A 19,254-nucleotide genomic window follows, 5' to 3' on the forward strand; every position below is an offset into this window, starting at 1 on the left:
GAAAATTTTGGTGTCTCATTTCTTGAAGTAAATGCTTATTACGAGCAACTGATCATAAAACGTTTTAGTTTTCAACTCATCTATTTTCGCTTTCTAAAGCCTTTGGCGGAGTTTTCAGCGCTAACCTGCCCTGACTCGGCATCCCGAAAACAAACATTAGCTCCGATCTTCAGCGAGTTTTTCCTCCGCGCCAGTCAGCTCTGAAGGCGGCGCGCCGCTGCAGTAATGGATTTAGCCTGGTTGGGCCGCCGCTGGCCGGCCAGAATCAATGCCACTGGGGGAGGCGGGGACCCGCCGGAGACCAGGCGTCACATCAATTAGTGGGCGGCGGCCGGCGCGCCACCGATTCAGAGCCGCATTAAACTGAATGAGCTCATTACTGGCGTGCGACGGCGAAGAGGCGTACGCGTCTGACTGGGCGGCCGGCCGGGCGGCGCTTGTCCGATTTCCGCCCTGTCGCGCCGCCCGTCTGAGCTGGTATTACAGCCGTCGTGGGACCGGAAGCCGTGGCTCTGCTCCGCTCAGTCGCTCAGCGGCTCAGCGGAGACGAAGTCGCCGCTGTAGGCTCTGCGCGGAACTGGTCCGTCGTGGAATGCAATAATTTCCGTAGTGACCGACGCATAGAATCAAGTTCCAGGAAGCGTTTAATGCCCACAGCGATCACTGCGAACTCAAATCTGACTAGCTAAACCAACTGTGCCCTCGGGATCAGTATTCCCCGAAGTGCGACCGCGGACGTCCGCTGACTGACCGCGGTAATTGCTACATAGCTGGTCTATGTATTTCGGTTACATGAGCATGGGATAATACTCAGAGTCGTGGTCAATGGCAGCTCGGGCGCAGACGATAGGCGCCAATTTCGGCTCATGTGGTGTGTTACCACAGAATGTAGGTTAAAAATGTCAACGGGTGCGGCCACGTTTTCAAATTGAAGTGGTAACTCACGCACCCTTAGCTGTCACTGGTGCCAGAATGCTAATTTCGTCATAATACAATTACTAAATGGTGGTGTTAAAAGATCATTTAATTTGTTGTACTCCATGCCCAGCGGTTTGTGTGAGCAGGAAGTGAGCAGCTGAACACGAAGCTAAATTTTCGCTCCATTTCACGGCGCACAGATCTCCTACAAATTGGCTGGTATTCCGAAACTCCTCGATAGGCCTTCTAAAACGAATTGAAACGAATGACTTCTGTCCCTGGCGGCTGAAGCGTTGTAAATCGACGAAATTTGCGTTGCCTCCCATACAATCGAGACCTAAACTAGGTCATCAATCCAAGATTCAATCCTTTACAGATGAAGACTGTTTTTTCTTCTTTCTCGTTTGAAAACACTGTTCGAAAACACACAAAGAACGATCACTGCCATTGCTTCAGAGAGGTGCTGATGTGCTTAACGGCACTCCTATCATTATTTCATTCAGCTGCACTCATAAAAATCTCCCTGTTGAGTGTTGAGATGGCTGAGCTCGATGCTACATTTTTCGATAGACATAAAGGCCGCCAAAGAACCAGTAACTCCGATTCCTCTTTGATAGTGTTAGTTGAAATGATAGATGATGTGGTAGGTTTACAATCCATATGTCTACACGCAAGGACAGAATGGTGAGGCTCCTTTTTCGTCGGAATTGGAAAAGTCATGATATAATTACAAATATGGGTGTCTCGTCAAAGACAATAATTGTACAAGGATGCGCGTTTTCCTTATTGAAAGATGCATATTGGCTTATGGAAAATTAAGTGCCCGGTGGACATAATATGTAATTCATAAATCATAAGTCACCGCTTGCTTAACCCTCGCATGTGTGCGGCGTTTGCCAGCTTCTAATGTGTAGGGGGGGGGGGGTCGGTTGGACCCCCCCCCTTGCCGTTTGGCCCCTGATCGAGCTAGAGCTTCGCGGAAAAAACGAGCGTGTTGCCCGTGACGAGAGGAAGCCGATGATACCCAATTTTAAGGTCCTAGGTCATTGGTTGACCTTCCAGGTCAGGTCAATGACCCAAAGTCGGGAAAATCGGGACCTGTTAGAAAGTCGTAAAGTGTGGCTGCTAAGGGGTTTTTCGGGGTGCTGATCACGAATATCGTGTTAGTTTTGATCACAGATGATGTCTTGAAGCATTTAGACCAGGTCGGGTCAGGTCAGGTCAGGTCAGGTCAACCAGTAGGCGTCGTGACGGGTATTCGTAGTACGTGTCAACCGCCTCTGACAGCTTCGTAACATGTTACGAAGTCACCAAAACTACTTCGTAAATGTTCAAATGGTTGCTAAATTCGAATTCAGCTCCAAAAACTAGCCTAGAAACATGTAAAACTCGAAAAAGTGACCCGAGGTCACCCGAGGTCACCAAAGGTCAATGACCTGACCTGACCTTCAGGTGACCTTGACACACACGGGAGTAACATCAAATCACATGTTGGAACGTTTGAAACCACGAAAAGCTTGCAAACACGCGGCTAGTGCGAGCCGACATACGCGAAATCGCGATTCCGGCCAAACATGGTCTCGGAAAAGAGGTCACAGGTCAAAGGTCATTTGGGTCAGGGTCATGAAATTTTCAGGGTAGGTGTAAAATTGATCAATGCGAGGGTACTGAAAGTTTCGTCGCGATCGGCCGCTTTTTACGCGAGTTATTCGCGAAAAACCATGGGGGGGGGGTCCATCCGACCCCCCCCCCTACACATGCGAGGGTTAACCCTCGCCCGCACATGGGGGGGGGGGTTGCCACCCCCCCCCAGGTAGTCTTTCTGCTCTGCACTCAACATTTTTAGAGCTAGAGGGCTGATTTTCGTATAGCTGCTCCTCTAACCTTTTCTTGATTTCCACTGAAAGTCTCAAGTTTTTGTGGTTTTTGGTTTCGGAGATATGACCTTATTTTTCAGGTCATGTCATGAACTCATGACCCAAATGACCAATTCTCAACATCTTGCGTTGGCTATGGGCCTTGTGAGCTTGTGACACCTTGATTTCGGCCTTTTTTGCCAGTCTTACCTCCCACCTATCATGGAACATGTTGTTCGACGATGTACTGATGTCAAGGTCAGGGTCAAGGTCAGCCTAGGTCATCTAAAATAATTGCGTTTTAGGCAAGCGTAATTTACTTTTCGTGAATTTTTTTGACTGCATTTTTGGTAAAAGCTTCTCAGATCATGGTTTCATGTAATATGGACACATAAACACTCGGTGCATACATCAGTATACACACAGACACACACAGACATACAAACACATATAATTGACCTTGACCTAACTTGACCTGAAATGACCTCAGCAGCAAAAATCTGGTCGGGTAGTGTTACAAAGAGGTTCTAGCTGGCTTGGCACCAGAAAACGGCATCGTCATCGGCAAATGCTAAGCAGCGCACTTGATATCCAACGGTGACCCAAAACAGCAACATTTTTTAATTTGCCTGACCTGGAAGGTCAATGACTGACCTGAGAAGGTAAAACTGGGTATCATTGGATTCGTCTCTTCCCAAAGAATCTTTCTGGTCCTTACCGCGAAGCTCTATCTCCAACAGGAGCGAAATGGCGCGGGGGGGTGGCAACCCCCCCCCCCCCATGTGCGTTCTAGGATGGGAAAATGGCATGTGCGGGCGAGGGTTAAGCTGGATACAAATGTGATTGTAAAGCTCTTGCACCAGTAACTGCTATGGTATACATAAGTGGCTTTGAAGCACAGGTCTCGGCCCATCACGCCTGCTCCACAAATGGGTGTCGTTTCGTCGCGCTCGTCGGCACGGGTTCGACGGTGTTCGCTGTGGTGACAGACGACTTCAGCCGGCTATCGTCGGCGCCCCGCCTCAGTTAGTGTCAGACACAGTGATACCGCCTCCCGTGATGCTGATTGGCGGCGCCCTAAACCAACGACCCGCCGCGACGCGGACGGAACTGACCCACTTCCGGCTAGCAACGGTGTCGATCGAGGTGTCTCGGCGTCCTAGCTGCTCAGGTGCGACGTGATAAGGGAAAGTGACCACCTATTTATGAAAGGTGATATTTGTTTAGGGATGGCATCAGTCTCAGACACTCGTTGGTGACAATCTTGCTCGAAGCCTGAAGGTGTCTTTTCATTTCAAGCAATTATATGTATGTAGACACAAAAAAGCATCGATGCCTTTTGTATGCAAACATTCAAATCAATGCAAACTTGGTATTTTCTGGTTTTAAGGGAAAAGAAAAGCGTTCAGGGAACTCGATTTTTCGTGCTTTTTCACAACGCTTTGTGTCTACAATACGGACAGCTGCCCTATGTTTGGCAATTTGTCCTTTATGGTCGAGCGCGCGAGGAGTGGCACTCCTTTGTGCGATAGAGAGTGGCAGAAAGTCCAATGGTCGGGAGGGCTATGCTATGGACATTGTTTATAACTTCTTGTGATAGCACTGGCGACATCTGGCTTTGAACACGTCCCCACACATCAGCTGTTCAAATCATACTTCTGTTGTTGACATGAAAAACTTTCATACAAGGTAAGCAGAGTTTTTGGTTAAGATAAATGTTTACAATTTCCTGACATGGCTGCTTGACTCCAAGGTACATAACATAACATCTTTTGGTTGATGACTTTAAAAAATTCAAAATGTCTAAAATATTCATTGCTCTTTTCTCAGTGATTTTCATGTTTAGAATATTGCATCTTACGTGAGTTTCCGGACGCAGTAAAAGTTTCACGATGCGGTGTTGATCAGTTGGAGCGGGACTGTTGTTTTGCCTCTCCCTCGCATTGATAGGCATCTGCGGAAATCCAAGTTAAGCCTGCTGGCTCAGGAGGCGTCCAGGGGTATTGATCTGATGTCGGCGGCTTTAGCAGCGATGGAAATGACAACGTCAACAAATCGAGCAATTTCGATTCTTTAATCGACGGAGTTTTCGGAAAGGAAACGCATTTTTCGAAGTACTAGGAACAGTTACCAATTAAATGTCATTTACTTTCAACTGAAAGTGTTTTTATATAAACACGTCTATTTTATTTTTTAATCGAGCGCGTATCATCACATCGTTAAGTTTTCTTGATTGAATATTGATCTTTGATAAGCGCTGTGAAGCATCGTTGGCTGGATGTTTGTAATGTGTATGAGTGGGGGCATGTCAGTGAGCAACGAAAATCTTCTTTATTTGCTGCTATATAAGTATTCTGAAAAATTCTAGTGATCAAAGTGTGTTGAACATTGGCAGCGCTCTGCCTTGCAATTCTCCGGTCCAGCCCTGAGTCGCTTGTAATCCCCGCCGATAGATGGCAGAGTAGTAGTTACGCCTGCAGGTAGGCTGTGCCGCATAGCGCGCATTGGCGGGCTGCCGAACTGCGCGCTGGAAATTCACTCTGGAGCGTGAATCCAAGTCGTCACTCGTCGACGTCACGCACATTTAGGACATTGGTAGCTTACAGTTGGGTTCGATAGGCGTTATCACAAGTGTATTCGCGGCCATTGGGGCGACGTAAGAAAAGAAGAAAACAACTGGCCCCAAGAACTTTAAATTATCAAATAGCATGCACCTTTTCCTTGATATGTAGAGAATTTACCATTAATTGTTAGAGAAAATTGCATTTAAAATCTTCCATTTATGCTTTTTTCATCGTTTGCACAGTATGTTCTTTTACTAAGCTAGAAACACTAATTAGAAATAGTTCCCGCATCATCAAGAACAATAGGGAAGGCTTGAAGTGAATACAATAACCTAAACGGTTTTGTAATCCATGTGAAGACACTTCTAAAATTGCCTGTAGAAATATTAAAGGCAAAAGTTCAACTTTTTCACAAGACGGATGGCTATAAACCTATTCAACGTGTGACAACTCAGCCGGTATATCGTCGCCTACAGCCCAGCTTTCCCTAGTGACCGATAGAGGCGCTGCTATCGATGTCCGCCCGTGCCGCCTAACGTGCAACATTTACATACTTGAACTTGCTACTGGCATTGACTCCTTGCACACCGATGTTGCTGCACAGTTGTAACGCCTCTGATGTGACTGTGTTCGCACCTGTCTGTTGCCAGCTGCGGGAGATCAACCGACATCCGTGGGTGATAGCCGGCTCCAAGGGCGAGCTGGAGCTCGAGCCGCCGATGATGGAGGTGGTGCAGACGCACGTGATTCCCGGCTCGGAGCGGCTGGACACGGACGTACTGCGAGCAATGTCCCACTTAGGCTGCTTCAAAGACAAGGAGGTCCTCGTCCAGAAACTGCTCAGCCCCACGTGAGTGGCATGTGATTCAGAGATTTATCAGTTTGGTGTGACTGTTACGTGTGTCATGGGGTCGATTGCGTGCCGGACGGGTTTTCAGTACCTATACCGACTGCCAACGGGCTTGTAACGACTCTCTAAAAAAGTATAGAAAAAGTCATTGAACATCAGCATTGCTCTAGGTATTGGCACGAAGGGAACGAGCTCAAGCTAGGACTAGGATAAGACATCATTAGCTGATTTTGTTTTAGAGACCCATTTACGAACAATGTCTTATCTCATGTTGGTTGTGGTGCATGCCTACTGTAATGAATACCTGAAATGAATACGCCAGAAAGCTCAGTGTCAAGACATTTATACGAATGTGCCGTCTTCTTTGTGAATTCCTTTTGAAGAAAGAATTTGGGGCAGCTCGACGGCTTAAAAATCCTTTTACTTGGACAAAAGATGAAGCCTCTTTCCTTTTGGACGAGTCAACAGTGGCGAATTTCTCCGTGCTGAATGGTGCCGCCAGCTGTGCTGAATGTGGGCGGCCATTTTCTTTGTTGGGCACTTTGAAGAGAGAACTCTGGCGCTGCATTCAGGGCGTCATCTAACCTGATCATCCCGCCAGTCTCTGAGGGCCGTCCGATTCGGGCCGAGCTGGTCACGAGATTCCCGTGCGACGCCCACGAACGGTGCCGGGTTTAGCGGGCACGAATGGGGCGCAAATAGTGAGATAATGATGTGATAGAGCGAAGATTAACGAGCGTTTTTTTTTTCAAGAGAAAGCTTAGATGCGACAATTATTGTCTTGTTTAATGCTATGTTAACTCTTCTGTTTTTTTTTTTTTTACCTTGGATGACACCAGGATAGGACGCCGAAGTTGTCCTAATTAATTCAATTGCTTAAATAAGAAGTGTGCTAACGTGAGCTCAGCATAGTGTGCTGAATAGGGGCACTTCTACCAGTTTGGGCTGGCTCAACTCGAGTGTCGTCAATGATATAACTTCGCTCCATTCTGTCGGCTCTCTGGGCGGCGCCCCGGTCTGCCGATGTATCTCGGACGTCGGCCGCGGGTTAATGAGCAAAGTTTGCCATTTAGCGCCACGGGGGCTCGATACAGCCTCAGGCTCTCCGCCTACTCTCTCAATTCGGCCCCTCTCTCTCTCCTCTCACTCTCTCACTACCGCTCTCTCCCTCTCGGCGGGTCTCGCGGGAAATGGCGCGGCTCGGTCCGGATATTGAGTCTGCGCGCTCCACCATCCTTGACGCACTGGCCCTTCCTGCCGCCCAGCGCTCCCCTTCCTGCCGCCCAGCGCTCCCCTTCCTGCCGCCCAGCGCTCCCCTTCCTGCCGCCCAGCGCTCCCCTGCCGGCCTCCCCAGCGCTCTCCCCGCCTCCCCTGCCCTCATCCCTCCCTCTGCCTGCTCGGCCCCTCCTCCGACCACCGATCGGCAATCATACGGCGATGGCCGGTCAGAAAGATCGTCGACCCGACATCATCACGTCGCCATCGTTAGCTAGTTCTTCCCCTCCCCTACGTCTCCATCCCGGCCACCCCTCTGGCCTCCCCAGCCGGTCGGCCCCGAGATGTTCATGGAATATCAGGGGAAATGAGCAGCTTTCTGGGAAACTGCCAGCCGCAACGACACTTGCCACCTCTCATCGTTCAATTTCCACCCTCTTCAGGCGTCAGCATCGACCGCGACGTGGGAAGGCTCTCTTCTGAACTTCTCTCGAGGAGGACACTGGATCAAAATTAACCACGCACGTATCGGCAACCTTTTTGCAATAAAGCAGGCGATGGCTGACGCGCTGCGTATGGGGCAATTCAGGACAATTCTCTCCCGTATGCCAGATAAATAGAAGGACGGGACTGGCGGGACACTGTGTTCTGTGTAAATACTGGTAGCGCCTCTCGAACGCGGTCCGTGTTATCACAAACTTGGCACTACGGCGGCGGCCGTGTGTCGCGGAGTCGCAAAATCATCATGGTAGCGTAGGGAGAGTGCCTCTTTGTCCTCCTGGTACGGGAGAGAGGGCAGCTGAATCCTCTGGAAGTTGACCAAGTTCTGAGGCTGAGTGTCTTCAGAACGGAGGAAAGAGTGCCACTGGTTCTTATTTAATTATATAATAGTGCCGTTGCGTGCGTTTTGATAGCGTGCGTGTCGCTTGATCTCAAACTTTCGGCTTTCCACACAATTGTGAAGATGGTCCACGCCTGCCTCATGAACAGAGAACTTTACAGATTCTTGCCATAAAACAGATTTAACAAATATACGCTGGAAATTGTTTCGCATTCCTGACTGTCTCACTGAGAAGTTGCATTGCGTATCCAAAGTTAAACTTGGGAGGTTTCTTCAGTCCTGCGTGCTGCAGTCTCGGGAACATATACAAGTATTCCGATGACTGAATATATGAAATTTTCCACTTTCCAGTAAAGGTTCTAATAGCTCCGTTCTACAACAGGACACATCTCAATACAAGCCTCAAAACTGAACTACTCTACACTGTTTTCAGAACACAACTCAGTGCCGACGTCCATATTGTTAAATCACGGTGAAGGCAGCAGTCGACTATGTTCCTGTTGACATTGGGTGTATTGGACTAAATCCGGGTTCGAGTTTCACAACAGATAAATAGCAACTGATGGTTGGCTGAGCTGGTCAGATCCTGGAGACGAACCATCAGGGCTACTGAGGTGGATCAGTCGGTCGCGATTCCATTAGTGTTATTTCCGGGAGAAACATACCACACATCCCGTCTGTGCAGTATGCTATACCAGAGGCTAAGCTACTCAAAGGTACTGCATAGCGCCGCTAAAAACATCGATATTTCGGCTGTTATACCTGCGTAGATGACTGAAAAAATTGGCGATGCCGGACTTACTTCCATTACTTTCATTGTGCTCTAGCTTTTGTCTGTAGTTCTGCACTCAGCATGTGAGCCAGCAGTATGGCTTCTATTTGATAAATGGTTACTGACATTTCAACTTCGCCGAAGCAGGGCTACTGTTGTTTCTGCCCCCAGTGCACTCATGCTTTGATTGGCGGCGGTACTGTAGCGAATGTTAAGGGAACCACTCCATCTCTCGTTGCAGCCACAACACCGAAAAGGTCATCTACTTCCTGTTGCTGGAGCGGAAACGGCGCAAACCAGCCTACGAGGATGACGCAGAGGCGCTGATGAGAGCCAGGTGGGTGTGCGTCCGGTGGGATTCGCGACTACAGTGGCGGATCCAGGGGGGGGGGGCAAAATGGGCATTTGCCCCCCCCCAAACGGCATGATTTTAACATTACGCCTATGGACGATGCATGGAAAGAATCGATAAATTTTTATGGTTTGCCCCCTCCCCCCAAACCTCTGAGCTGGATCCGCCTCTGCGCGACTACCCCCGTGCGGCTGCGGGAACTGGGCAATCAGACAACGGGCCTATAACTGGAGCCTATGCTCCAATTATTTCTCTCGCCAATAGCTTGTAAAATAAGTAAGAACGGACGGTTTTGCCTAGTCCTTTTAAGCTGGCGTTTGCTCGGAGTGGACGTGAGCTTTGGTGGACTAGTCGGTCGCTATCGCCCCGAACCAATCACAGACTATCGCGTTATAGTTTACTTATATACTCGCTGCAGCCTGTCTTGCTGTTTCCTTCACGTGCCGTCTGAAGTTCGTGCGCCTATGTGAGGTGATACGCCAACTGACCCGACCTGACCCTGATTTATACTAACAGGTCTGAGTCGGCCGATCCGCCGCGGAAGAGGGTCGACTCGTACAAACTGAACGGCTCCACGCACCAGTACGAACAGCTGAGCGAGGGCTCGCCGGTGATACCACGACGACACTTCCACCAGTACGTACCGAGCGCATACAGACACTGCTACGCTTCCCAATTATCCATACCGGACTCACGCATAGTTATATTTTCATCATTGCATGTGCATTGAACTCACTGGTGTTTCGATACCTTACATACGTTGATCACTTTCACGGCCTTACTTCCTATCAAGTGCAATACGGAGCCTATTTGATCTTCTTTCCAATACTTTCCATTCTCCAATAGCGCCCGAAGCAGTCAAGTTCAGTGCTCATTACCCGTTTCTCACCGAATCGCCAACCGGTTTGATTGGAGGGCTTTTAATGGCTGTAATTAATCATTTCTGGCAGACAGTTGCTTCGGACGGTAATGAAGTACCTTATGGTGAATCTAAGTTACCTTGGCGAATGTTATTAAAACGTTAGTAAAACGGTTTAATTGCGTTGCAAATGTGTAAAAAATAAGAAAATATGATTGCGCTTATGACTTTTAGAATGTTAACTCATTGACAAGCCACTTCTTTGGGAAAATCATATTGTCAGTTTTACTTTGCCGAATCTCGTTAAACAATTTCTCGTAACTACGTCATGTAGATAAATGTAGAGCACAACCAAATTCATCGGAGTTATACGAGTAGTTTTGACGACATTCATCTCGAATGTAAGCAGTGGTTTTTCATTTGATGCTAGCTTATCCATTAGCTGATTGAGAGCCATATATGTCCTGTTTTTATTGTGCTCTCATTTACGATTGCTTTGTTATTGATGTTTGGCTGACATCATGCTCACTTATGAAGGATTGGGGTTGGCTTTATTTTCCATCATCCAGGATGCAGTTTTGAATCCATTTGGGTTATAGGGCCTGTTCTATATGATTGGACGAGCCCGGGGACCACTCAATGATCGCTCCCCACCGGCTGTGTCTCTGGAGGCTGGTAAAGGGGTAATGAGAAAGGGTGAGGTGATCTACGGTGGCTCACACACAACTATACCCACCGGCACCTGACCGCACCGTCCCCGCCTCACCCGCAGACGGCGGCGGCCCAGCAGCTCTTCCGGCCTCAGCCCGCTGTCGTCATCGACGGTGACACCGACCGTGTCGCCGCTGCCGTCGCCCAAGCTGCTGACGCGCCCGTCGCCGGGGCCGGCCTCGGACGACCTGGCCACGCCGCCGGCCTCGCCCTACGGCGCGCCCGCCTACTGGCGGTCGCGACTCAACACCATCAAGAACTCGCTGATGGGATCTCCGCGCTTCCACCGGCGCAAACTGCAAGGTCAGTCCGAGAGAGCGTTCTGTCAAGTCATCTTTATATCATTCAGTACCAATCAACTTAGGTAATTATGGAGAGATTTGATGGCACTCATTGCCTAGACAGTTTTTTGTTTTGGCGAAAGAGATTGACATCAAAGGAAACCGATCTTCGATAAATCTGCTAAACGAGAAACCCACTGATCTGCGCCGCAGTATCCGGAGCGTAGGAGCACATCTCTCTTGTCTTCTTTCTTCCTCCTTGTCTCTTCTTTTTTGCTCTCAGCTCCAGACCCAATACATACTCTACCGTTGTACAAACATTTCTTTGCCGTGAGTCTGTCGCTGATTAGGCTTAGTGGGCCTGTCTGCCTCATGTCCACAATATCCGGGCACACATGTGTAAATATTTGCCACCGTGCTACACCAGCGGGGCGTGTAACATCTCCGCTCTCAGGAGGATTCTGGCCCTTATCATATCGGGCAATATTCACCCGGCGTGCGCTGCGATGATGCTGTTGTGCCTCTAAATGGCCCCAACCTCGGCGAACGGTATGCAAAGATCACCCAGAGGGCTCATATGCAGTTTTACATCGCAGGCAATGAATAAAAAAGTTTCTTGGAATAGTTGAAAACTTGTGATCGTTCTGCCCTCATAGGGCAGGAGTGATCGCAATCGAGAAAGCCGACAGCTTTGACTGAGCTAGGTAGTCTGTAAGACAGGTATGAAATTCATAGCGCGCTGCTGGTGTGATATGATACAGCGATACTCGACAAAGCGATACCTTGGTGATACGGTGATACGGCAACCCGTAGCAAGGCGGCGTGCCTGTAGCGGGTGATTCAGGCCCCTGCTGTCAGCCCGTATGTAATGTAAAGTTCATATTCTGAGCGACACAAGTATGTCTACGTTCATTTAGGGACGATCTACAAGTTATTACACTAAACCGATGTGATAACAATTCACCACAAGGGCATTGCCCCGGCTTTCCTCTCGGCCAGTAATTGGATTTTCAACCCAACGCTAGATGACGTCGGCCGCATTCTGATTAAGGCGTCATGAGTGCCATAATTCTCCACACCACCCAATGAACTCACATGCTCATTTCCTTCAGTAGACGGGACATATTTCACGAAATATTTGCCGGTGGCTGGAGCTGAGCCTGGCGAGGTGCCTACCGACAGCCTTACCCGTCTGAAGCCACGCTGGTTTGTGATGCTGGCGTTGAGCCTCTTCGGAATGAGTGGTGAGGACTGGGGCCGGACGGCAATGGCCCTCCATGGCGTCAGTTGAGAGCCGCGGCCGTTCGAATGGCGCCGAATGTGATGAACCGTATCTGGTAATAAGAAGGCTCACACACCGTCCACAGTTATATAGATGGTTATTGCGCAGAAGCATCGTAAATGGACCACCTAAAGCTCGGGCTTTGCTTACTGAATGCCATGAACTAACTATGATGGATGGACCATTCACGATGCAACAATGGTAACGTTAATGTATGTTATGGCTGTGCTTTGAACCACAGACCATACTCAGCTGAATCAATTAAGTTGTCTTTTATTCATCAAGGAAGTTATCACTGGGGCGAGCACGATTGAGCCATGTGCCGAGCTCCTTAAAGGAACTATCCCACCTTCTAAAATGTTGTTAAAACCAGTTAAATTGTGCCCGACTTTATAGATTGGATGACCAGGAACACGGTTCTGATATTTATTTTTCATTAAACATCTTAGGCTTCCCATATTCCAAACACAAACTTTCAAACATGTGACGTCACAGCCCAAAATTACCTCCTTCCCCAGGCCACATTACTGTCATAAAGCTGATTCTTTTTACTCTGTAGGCACCACAACAAAGTTCAGACCAAGTTTTAAGCGATTTTTCAACGAACAAAACCATTTAAATCAGAATGACTAAACGAGGTGACGTCACACTAACGGTCGCTCCATGTTGAAGATAGGGCCTTGCGCAAGGCCCATTTTCAAATGAAGGGAACGAATTTCTTCAACACCAAGAGGCCGCGGGGGTTGCAACCTAGATAGATAGTGGTTTCTGAACCTCGCCGCAAACTTGGCTATCTCAACTCAAAACCCATGTTAAAGGTGGGATAGTCCCTTTAAGTGGTTTGATATGCATTTGGCCATAGATAACTTAAAAATTACACCGAACGGATATCCCGAGCTATTTTTTGTGCTCAGATTTCAACTGTGCTCAGATTTCCGGACGCTTTTGTAATGAAGCATGTTAAATTGCCGGAGTGAGGTTAGTCGTCACATGTATGGTTGACCAGCTCATAGCTGGACGAGCTAAGGAACAAGTCTAGTGATGCTGATTCTGTTGGTTGGGTCTGGCGCCATGTGTCACTGCGCCTGTACGAGGGAGCTATAGCGCGGGCGGGTCTCAAATGGGATGGTCCAGAGAGAAGCAGTCCTCTGTAGTTGACATGGAGCGGCTGACTGTGACAGGAGAGGTGAAAAGAGACAGAGACAGAGGCAGACAGAGCCGTACAGAGGCAGACAAAGAAACAGAGAAGGAAACAGAGACAGAATAGGAAAGAGAAAGATAAAGAGCAGAGAGAGAGAGAGAGAGAGAGAGAGAGAGAGAGAGAGAGAGAGAGAGAGAGAGAGAGAGAGAGAGAGAGAGAGAGAGAGAGAGAGAGAGAGAGAGAGAGAGAGAGAGAGAGAGAGAGAGAGAGAGAGAGAGAGAGAGAGAGAGAGAGAGAGAGAGAGAGAGAGAGAGAGAGAGAGAGAGAGAGAGAGAGAGAGAGAGAGAGAGAGAGAGAGAGAGAGAGAGAGAGAGAGAGAGAGAGAGAGAGAGAGAGAGAGAGAGAGAGAGAGAGAGAGAGAGAGAGAGAGAGAGAGAGAGAGAGAGAGAGAGAGAGAGAGAGAGAGAGAGAGAGAGAGAGAGAGAGAGAGAAAGAGAGAGAGAGAGAGAGAGAGAGAGAGAGAGAGAGAGAGAGAGAGAGAGAGAGAGAGAGAGAGAGAGAGAGAGAGAGAGTGAGAGAGAGAGAGAGAGAGAGAGAGAGAGAGAGAGAGAGAGAGAGAGAGAGAGAGAGAGAGAGAGAGAGAGAGAGAGAGAGAGAGAGAGAGAGAGAGAGAGAGAGAGAGAGAGAGAGAGAGAGAGAACAGCCAAGCGACCAGAGTTACACTAGTGTCGCTGAGATTCCGCCTCAGTTATGGCCTATGAGCTGGCCTGGGAAACGGCTCAATTCTTCATCCACTCAGAGTGACGACAAAGACCGTCTGTTGTTGTGCCGCCCAGAGGGCATTAATATGACAGCCACAAGGGCTTATTAATCGCCGTTTCGGTTCGTTGGACATTTGCCCTGTCGTAAACAGACAGAGGGAACTTGCTAGGAATGAATATTAGTTAATGTTCTGGTAAGCAACATTCGGAGTGCTTTCGTGTTTGCTTTGTTACAATTCCCTGATCCTATATACATCTGCAAGATAAAATGCTATTTTTCTTGCTGCACTTACATCCTCAATCGTTCAGCGTTTTTATTGCATGGTGCTTACTGCTTTTAGCTCATAAAAAGCGGTATTGGCTGCCTTTTTGTGTCTAATATACCTGGAGGCCGACGTCGGCCGGGCCGGCACTGTTCGGAGACTCGCCGTCTTTTGCGCTGTTCTCCGTACTGTCCTATCAGTGCCGTCGGTCACAGCATCCCGTGTGTCGGTCGCAGGGGACAGGCCGGCAGACCGTTTGTCCTCCGATGGGGCCGCTGTCCCGGCGCTGCTGCTGCTATTGATCCTGACCCACTCGGCTGGCCACCGCCCAAAACGGGCCGCCCTCCGCCGCGGTCACGGCCGCCCCCGCCCCCGCCCCCGCCCGCCGGTCCTGCCGGGTCGCTCTGCGCCGCCCCCGCCCCCACCCCCGCCGCCGCCGCCGCCCCCGCCAGCAGCGGCTGGTACTGATGGTAGGGCGGAGCCCAGCCTCTATCTGACTCTGAACCGCGATGACGGTCCCATGCTCACTTCTGTTCTGTCCGTTCTGGCGGAACCAGCTCTGGACAAACGAAGACAATAGTGGAGGAAACGTCGCCCTCAGAGGCTTTCCGGTCCGGTGGACTGCCCCGCCCATCAGACCGCTGCCCCGCCCCTGACCAAGTGACCCGCCTGGCACCGCGCCGGCCAGACGAAAATCGAGAGACGGTGCTCGAACACGATGGAATTTTGATGCAGATCTTATGCTGATGGACCCGGGCTGCCATTATTCATGGCCCAGCTGAAAGCCATGACTGATGACCGTTCAGGCGAGTTTTTATGACTGCTGTCAGCAACTTCGGAATACCCGAGAATTAGCAATTTGTCTCGGTGGATGAAATGCTCCGGTCATGCTTTACTGAATAGTGAACATCCATGTAGCTGTATGTAAAACATGTGTGCTCACCATTAATAAGCTGTTGTGAGCTGTTGTGTTTTCTGGGGTGTCCACGGCAGAAAGCCTCTCTGTGAAATTGTAAGTGTTCTGGTAGCCTCGTTCCATCTTCATTTGTGTCTCCCGAGCGAACTGTTTTTGTCGAGCGGACGCCGCCGTAAGTAGAACAGATCACGGCCTTACATCTCTGGCCGAGTGGGCCGCTGAATTCGGCGGCCGGTTTTCATCAGCAATAGCCAAGCTTTCGTCAGACCCGGCCAAAATCATTTCATCTGAGGTCAGTAATAAGTATCTGCGCGTCCACCGGCACGGTCATGACAGAACCTCTGTGCTAGTTCGTCGCTCTTATTGGGGATGAATGGCGACACAGGTGTAGCTGCTGTCTCACTGAGAGACGTGTGTCGCCGATTGCTGTTATAATGTGTCGTCATCTGACCATCCTCCGCCTGTTCTGTAACGCCACTAGCCCACAGTGGTAACGTCACTAGCCCACACTGGTAATGCCACTAGCCCACACTGGTAATGTGACGAGCCCACACTCGTAATATCACTAGCCCCGACCCTCGCAATGTCGCCAGCCCACGCTGTTACTTACACTGTCGGATTTGCGCCGTCAGATCCGTGTGGGCGGTCGTCGGAACTGACACCACATCTGGGTGGGTCGGAGTCGTGTTACCGAATGCACCACCGGGTCTGAATATGTTCGGACGACCGCGGCTGATGCGGGGACATATTAGATGCGATGTCTAGCGGATATCTGGAACTTTGTGTTACATGATGCCAGAATCCCGCAGCATCTCCGACAATTTCCGTTTCGCCAGAATAATATTTGTGCAGCAGTTTTTAGGAAAGTTGTCTTATTGTCATCACATCCTGCCATATTAGTCTGAAGCGTCACATGTTCCTCGAATTGAAATTAAGGGTGGCGTTATTTTCGGATGTGTTGCAATACAAATAAAGATAAAACAGATGATTATGCCAGAAAATAAACCAATTACAAAGGGCACCTTCTGTGTGTGCATTTTCTTTTAATCTTTCAATTTAACCAATCATGATTTCAGTTTAATCGCAACAGACCCGTCTGACCGTAGTGGTGGCCATTTCCTTGGGCATTTTGTGACCATCCCAGTGCCATCTGAGGAGACGCGACATCGGTCTGACCATTTCGCGACCATCCCAGAACCGTCCGACGACACGCAACAATTGGCCTGACCACTGTGTGACCGTTCCAGTACGGTCTGAGACGCGACGATTGGTCTGACCATTTCGCGACCATCTCATTACCATCTGAGACTCGACGCTCGGTCTGACCATTGTCTGACCGTTCCAGTACCGTCCGACAAGACGCGCCTGACCATCGTCTGACCGTTCCAGTATACCGTCTGACGAGACGCGTCTGACCATTCCTCGACCGTTTCAGTACCGTCCGACGAGACGCAACAATTGGTCTGACCATTGTGTGACCGTTCAATTACCATCTGATAAGACACGACACTCGGTCTGACCATTGTCTGACCGTTCCAGTACCGTCCGACGAGACGCGTCTGACCATTCCTCGACCGTTTCAGTATACCGTCCGACGACACGCAACAATTGGTCTGACCACTGTCTGACCGTTTCAGTACCGTCCGAAGAAACGTGGCACTCGGTCTGACCGTTTCGCGATCGTTTCAGTACCGTCCGACGAGACGCGTCTGACGCCGGAGTCGTCGCCGGAGCTAACTAAACGTTCGTGGTTCGGCACGCTGATGGGCTCGGAGCGCGACGAGAGCTACACGGTCATCATGCGCAACAAGCCGCTGGCCATCGTCAAGGCCGACCTCATCCACTCGTTCCTCTCGGTGAGATACTGCGGGGCCCGGACCTCATCCTCTCGTTCCTCTCGGTGAGTGATGTCAATGCCGACCTCATTTACTCGTTCCTCTCGGTAAGTTGCGGCGTGGTCGCGGAGAGGCAAGGGATGCTCTTTTCAGCATGTGAGTAGCCCTCTTCCTATCACCTCTGAATAATTAGATAAGTGTCTCACATACGCTTTTAAAAATGCTTAATTGGGATGTGACATGCATTTTGCCCTTGGGAGGACGACTTTCTTGCCAGTTTACGCTCATACCCACGATGCAGCACATACTTTTGTGTGCTGTTATGCATGTATTTGTAGCTCTCAGCACAATCAAAGTGTTTACCCGTTGGCGATTACCGGATAAATGTAATTAGTACTCCAGTGTGCCCTCTCGCGTAGGGTGAGGAAACGCACATACGTGTAAACGTATTTAGGTCACACGGATGTGATACGTCGCCACGGAGAAGTGAACACCCACACAACTGAACCCTTTGATCAGGCTGCCGAGTCGCACAGTTAATGCTGTACTGTCGGGTAATTATTTTATGATAAAGTCGTGGGTATTATTAGCAAATTCATTGAAAACGGTTAGTGCAGGCATGCGTCTACGGGGACGGTATCAATGCATTTAACTACGCAAAATGGTGCGTTTGTTGGTAATGAGATAGCTAGGACTTTGGATGGTCTACCATGGAGATGTGTCCCAAAAAGCGTGTGTACTGTAAGGTTACTAATTAGGTCAGCAAAGAAGGAACCCGACGACCGTATTTGATACGACCGGATCCAGACCCGGACCTACTGAATTCTGAATTCCGGATGTGTGATTTAGGCGTTGCCAGCTACACTGGTGCAATCGTCCGCCGGACACCTCAAATCAGCAATCGATGGGCGGTTCCAACGTGTCAGTGAGGGCGTTAGCTAGGTGGGCGATGAGAGAGCATATACCGTATCTCATGCAATTGTTGACTCAAGCAAAGATAACAGTAGTTCTACTGTTATCTATGACTCAAGCTAGGAAAAATGTTTCATTCAAATAGCCCGAGTCCCGACGTGAGCTGGCACTTCTCAATTCTATTTATTCCAGAGGATGAACTGGTTCGGTGTAATAAACCCATTTGATGTAGGATGAAAGGATGACCTTTTCATGCTTTCCTTCACTGGATGGCAGGATTGATTAACAATTATTTCTGCTTGCTATTTGGATGCAGGCCGTTTGTTCCAGGAAGAGCTGCCAGAATGCCAGATGTACTCCCTCGCACGTATGCTTGCATAAAGACATATGATTTCTAGCTAAAGATCCACTAACTTTGTCACATCATATCTTTTTCCCCGGTCTGCTGCGTAAGTAGATACCATCAGCGTACCCACTACCCACTATGTGCTACGCTGCGCGCCGCTGGCGTTCATAAATAAGAAGCCAATCTAATACAGTCGGTTTCGGCGCCATTTATATCCATGTCGCGTCATTACGGTAATGCTGCTGCGCTGTATCGCTCCCGTGAGGTCAGATTGGACGGCCTCGGTACAGTCGGTTCGCAGGGAAGTGGTCGCTAGGACTGCGCTGGTGCGCTAGTCTCGGTCCGTTCCGGGGGTCTCGGGTCGTTGGGACGGGAGCCGGCACTGCGTCGCTGATGATGTAGGCGCCGATTGGCTTCGTGTTTCGTTGACGATGGAGAGGCGGCGGCGGTCCGTCGGTCGACTGGCCGGTATACTCGTGGTTACCTTCTCCGACCGCGGCGAGCCGTTTTGGTACGGTACAACGGCAGCACAGTGGCATGACACACCTAAATGGTGGTGGTAGGACAGCACGGTATCGA

General features: G+C 49.5%; 1 protein-coding gene across 1 annotated transcript in view; it reads left to right on the plus strand.

Moving 5' to 3' along the window:
• The window catches only part of LOC122364555 (serine/threonine-protein kinase BRSK2-like), an 88,000-nt gene that overhangs the window by 61,144 nt on the left and 7,602 nt on the right, over window positions 1–19,254 (plus strand). Inside the window, exons 7-11 of the mRNA XM_043335052.1 lie at window positions 5,989–6,188; window positions 9,258–9,353; window positions 9,885–10,004; window positions 11,000–11,241; window positions 17,272–17,438. Of these exons, the coding sequence (XP_043190987.1) occupies window positions 5,989–6,188; window positions 9,258–9,353; window positions 9,885–10,004; window positions 11,000–11,241; window positions 17,272–17,438 (825 nt within the window). The remainder of the gene's footprint in view (window positions 1–5,988; window positions 6,189–9,257; window positions 9,354–9,884; window positions 10,005–10,999; window positions 11,242–17,271; window positions 17,439–19,254) is intronic.

This window comes from Amphibalanus amphitrite, unplaced genomic scaffold (genome assembly GCF_019059575.1).
Source record: "Amphibalanus amphitrite isolate SeventyFive unplaced genomic scaffold, NRLGWU_Aamphi_draft 000683F_arrow, whole genome shotgun sequence".
Classification (NCBI taxonomy): Eukaryota; Metazoa; Arthropoda; class Thecostraca; order Balanomorpha; family Balanidae; genus Amphibalanus; species Amphibalanus amphitrite.